At 42.2% G+C, this 3,474-nt stretch overlaps 1 protein-coding gene across 1 annotated transcript in view; it reads left to right on the forward strand.

Annotated features, from left to right (window-relative positions):
• The window catches only part of WDFY4 (WDFY family member 4), a gene marked incomplete at its 5' end in the record, with an annotated part of 101,992 nt that overhangs the window by 73,658 nt on the left and 24,860 nt on the right, over positions 1 to 3,474 (forward strand). The window contains 2 exons of the mRNA XM_010024707.1: positions 151 to 268; positions 975 to 1,084. Coding sequence (XP_010023009.1) covers positions 151 to 268; positions 975 to 1,084 — 228 coding nt within the window. The remainder of the gene's footprint in view (positions 1 to 150; positions 269 to 974; positions 1,085 to 3,474) is intronic.

Genomic DNA, 3,474 nt, shown 5'->3' on the forward strand with positions numbered 1-3,474 from the left:
TTCTGGAGATGGGCGTTTTTAGTACTGAATCTGTGACCTTCTTGTACAGGTGAAACTTCCAACGCAGCCTTGCTGTTATCTGTTGTCACTGAGCTAGTCATGATGTCTAAGACGCTAAAAATCTACATCTTTGCTGGTTTTGCTTTTCAGACATTAAACCTTACTAATCCTCATACATTTCGGGACCTGTCAAAGCCCATGGGAGCACAGACAGTGGAGAGGAAACGCAAGTTCCTCCAGCGCTACAATGAGGTGGAGAAGAGTGAGGGTGAGTGACTTAGGACATTAACAAACAGCAGAGGCTTGAGGCCCTCAGGCCTTTGGGGATGCTTATGAATCTCTTGGAAAATGTCACCCAAAAACTTTGCAGAACTGTGGCTAAGGGAAGCACCATGTTGAGGTGGTCCTCTCACTTCTGGATACAAATTGGTTGAGGATTTAAATAGAAATTAGTCCTGCACCTACTGATTTATGTGCCTTTTATTGCTGCATTCTGTTCACTTCCCTTGGGCAGGAAGAGAGGCTACAGCAAAAAGCAATATTCCCTAGAAAAGACTGTGCTGTTAGCTACGCTGCACATGTTAGTCTCATTTGTTAGCTAAGCTATATATATAAGACTGGTGCATGCAGCTTAGCTAACAGCGACTTTAAGAAAAGGAAACAGGATGTTGAGGCTGTTGAACTTTTGAGATCAAGACCTTTTCTGGCACTAATGGGGAAAGGGATGGTCTGGAAGGCAAAAGGCCTTATTGTTTCAGAAAATTAAATGTGGAAGGCAAAAAAAAGAACATACAGAGATGGTAGTAACTGTGCCCATTAAATACAAATATGCAAGGTGTGCTTTTGCTCACAGATCCTTGAACATATCTGCTTTAAAGACCTGCTACCTGTTTAGTTGTGCTATGGTAACTGGATGCTATGGGTTTGAAATGGTGATATTTTGCACTGGAATATGATTTCTGTCCAATTTACAGGAGACCTGTCAGCACAGTGCCATTACTGTACTCACTACTCATCAGCAATTATAGTGGCATCTTACCTGGTCCGAATTGAGCCATTTACCCAGACCTTCTGTTCTCTGCAGGTAGGGGGGCAAGATAGCTTCACTGCTACACCTCAGTATGAACCATGTAGCACATTATAGTGCTGTGTAATGTAGCGGGGCTAATTCTTTTGACATTTTCTATGGGCTCTAGGGTCAGCAAGGGCTCTCTGCTATGTCTGTTGAATTCAGTGAAAATATCTTAATGGGAGCATGATTAATGCCTGATGATCTTATTTGTTTATAAAGAAGGTTTATTTATTTTTGGTCCTGTGATGCCTTCTGTGAGAGCTGAGGCATATAGTCACTTAGACAATGTTTTACTATCTGTCTAAACATAAACTTCTGACTTTGGGACACATGAGACTTTCATGGTAAGTATTCTAAACTCAAGTGCCCATACATTAATGCAGCTATGGGCAGAACTTGGAGTTGGCTGTGGTGGCATAAAGAGCATTCCTGGGCCAGTTGAGGATGCACAAGTTCCAGTGGGTGGGGAATGATAAGGACCATGGAATCAGCTCCCTGACAGATAGAGAAGTGGAGAGAGACTACATCCAGTGCTCCAGAAGGAATATTTTATTTTAGCCTGTTCTGAACTTGGCACTCACCGTGGAATTGGATTTTATAGAAACTGAACTTTGACCTTACCTTTCCCTCATGGTCAGCATGGAGGGGCACCAAATTTCCTGACTGCCCCCTTCAGCAGGCAGTTGATGATGCACAAACACAGATGTGGGATTTCGCTGACAGTTGTTCCCATTATTTCTGTAATATGTGTTGTGTTATAGCAGGGTCTACCAGGAGGACAGATCCTTAAAATTGTATTTTTTTAAGGAGTCTCTTGCTGACATGTGCCTATCCTTACGGAGCAATGTGAGTGAGAAAACTAGGCCAGAAGATTCCACACTCAGGGACTTCTGTATGTATGGTGAGGGCTGGCCATGCCCTCTTAAGCTTTCCAAGCGCTTTGCTGTTGCGCTGGTCCTTTTTTTTTTTTTTTTTTAATGAACTAATACAAATAAAGTGCTGTGCTAATTAAGTAATAAGCCCTATGATAGCGGCTGTTGCCAGCAGTAGCTGATGGGTTAGTGAACCACCTGAGGCAATAGTTACCATTGCACTCTGTGAGCCATATGTTAGCTGCAGTCATGAATGACTGTGGAGCAGTTATTTCTTCTTGTAAACAACAAAGGCTGCTGTATCTCACTGGCACACTTTTCATGTATAACAAGTTCCCTGTCTGAGTAGCTGCTTTGGGGCTGCGATTACATGTGATTAGCAGGTAACCAGTGTTTTTGTGGGGATAGTTACATTCAAAGGCTGCTAAGAACTGAAGCTCTCAATTTTGTCTGGATGTGGATCCACTGAAACTGTTGAACTTCTTCCATTCTCATTCCTTTGCTCTTTATGTTAGTGCATGTTTAGCTGAGCTCATTGCTCTCACTTCGCCCAGGTGACTGGTCCTGTACTGGCATAGGTATTGCTAACTGTGAGACCTGAGGATTGTATGATCAAGGCAAGAGCAGGTTGGAAAATGAGTACTCCCAAACTTAAGACCTTGGAAGGGTGCTGAGCTGGGAGTTGTGAAGGCTCCTCAGCATCTTAAAAAGTGGAAAAGCAGTGCTTAGAACTGCAAACTGCCAGTCTGAATGCACAACAATGAAATGCAACAATTTGGGTGCACACCTTGTGAAAAATTGGTGTTGGCATAACATCCTGTTTTGCAAGATTTGCACATGACCACAGACGAAGGCAGTAAGGAAGCTTTGCTTCTAGTAAGGGAACTGTACAGGAGTTTAAAAACCTTATTATTTCATGTTTTATTTAAGTGTATTGAGATCTGACTCTGGAGAAATGTGTGTATGTGCTTTGCATATTGGGTGTAAAACTGCCTTGTCAGACAGGTGTCAAATGGTATCTTACACTTCACCTTTGTCAAGTGCCCCCCGAAATCTTTTCAGTAATTTGCCTCAGTATGACAAATAAGCAGCAAAGATTTCTGTGTTTAGTGTCTGTGTTGGAAAGGCATTCTAGGACCCCACACCCTCAATAATTAGTGAGACTCGCTTTTGATTCAGCTCTGCTTTTACCCCCTTATATTCTTATCCCACTGCTGTTGCATTTCAGTTAGCAGGCTGATCTTTCCTGACATTTACCTCTGATAGGTACTTACAGAGAAGAAGGTTCTTACTCTTCATTGTGTGCTGACTCTTGAGCAGTCATTTAAGCAGTCTGCAGGTAATTGCTTCTTAGCATCTCTGGGCATGTGATAAGACTTTGTACCTTCACAATCATCTCTTAGAAACACTTTGAGGTCTTTGGGTTTTAAAGCAACACCAAGTATCAGTGATGCTTAATTTATAAACATGGGAAGTTCTAATTTCTCTCTAGAGATCATTTCAATTAGTTTCTTTGTATATACCCTGCTG

The sequence above is a fragment of the Nestor notabilis genome, unplaced genomic scaffold (assembly GCF_000696875.1).
Source record: "Nestor notabilis isolate BGI_N333 unplaced genomic scaffold, ASM69687v1 scaffold1422, whole genome shotgun sequence".
NCBI lineage: Eukaryota > Metazoa > Chordata > Aves > Psittaciformes > Psittacidae > Nestor > Nestor notabilis.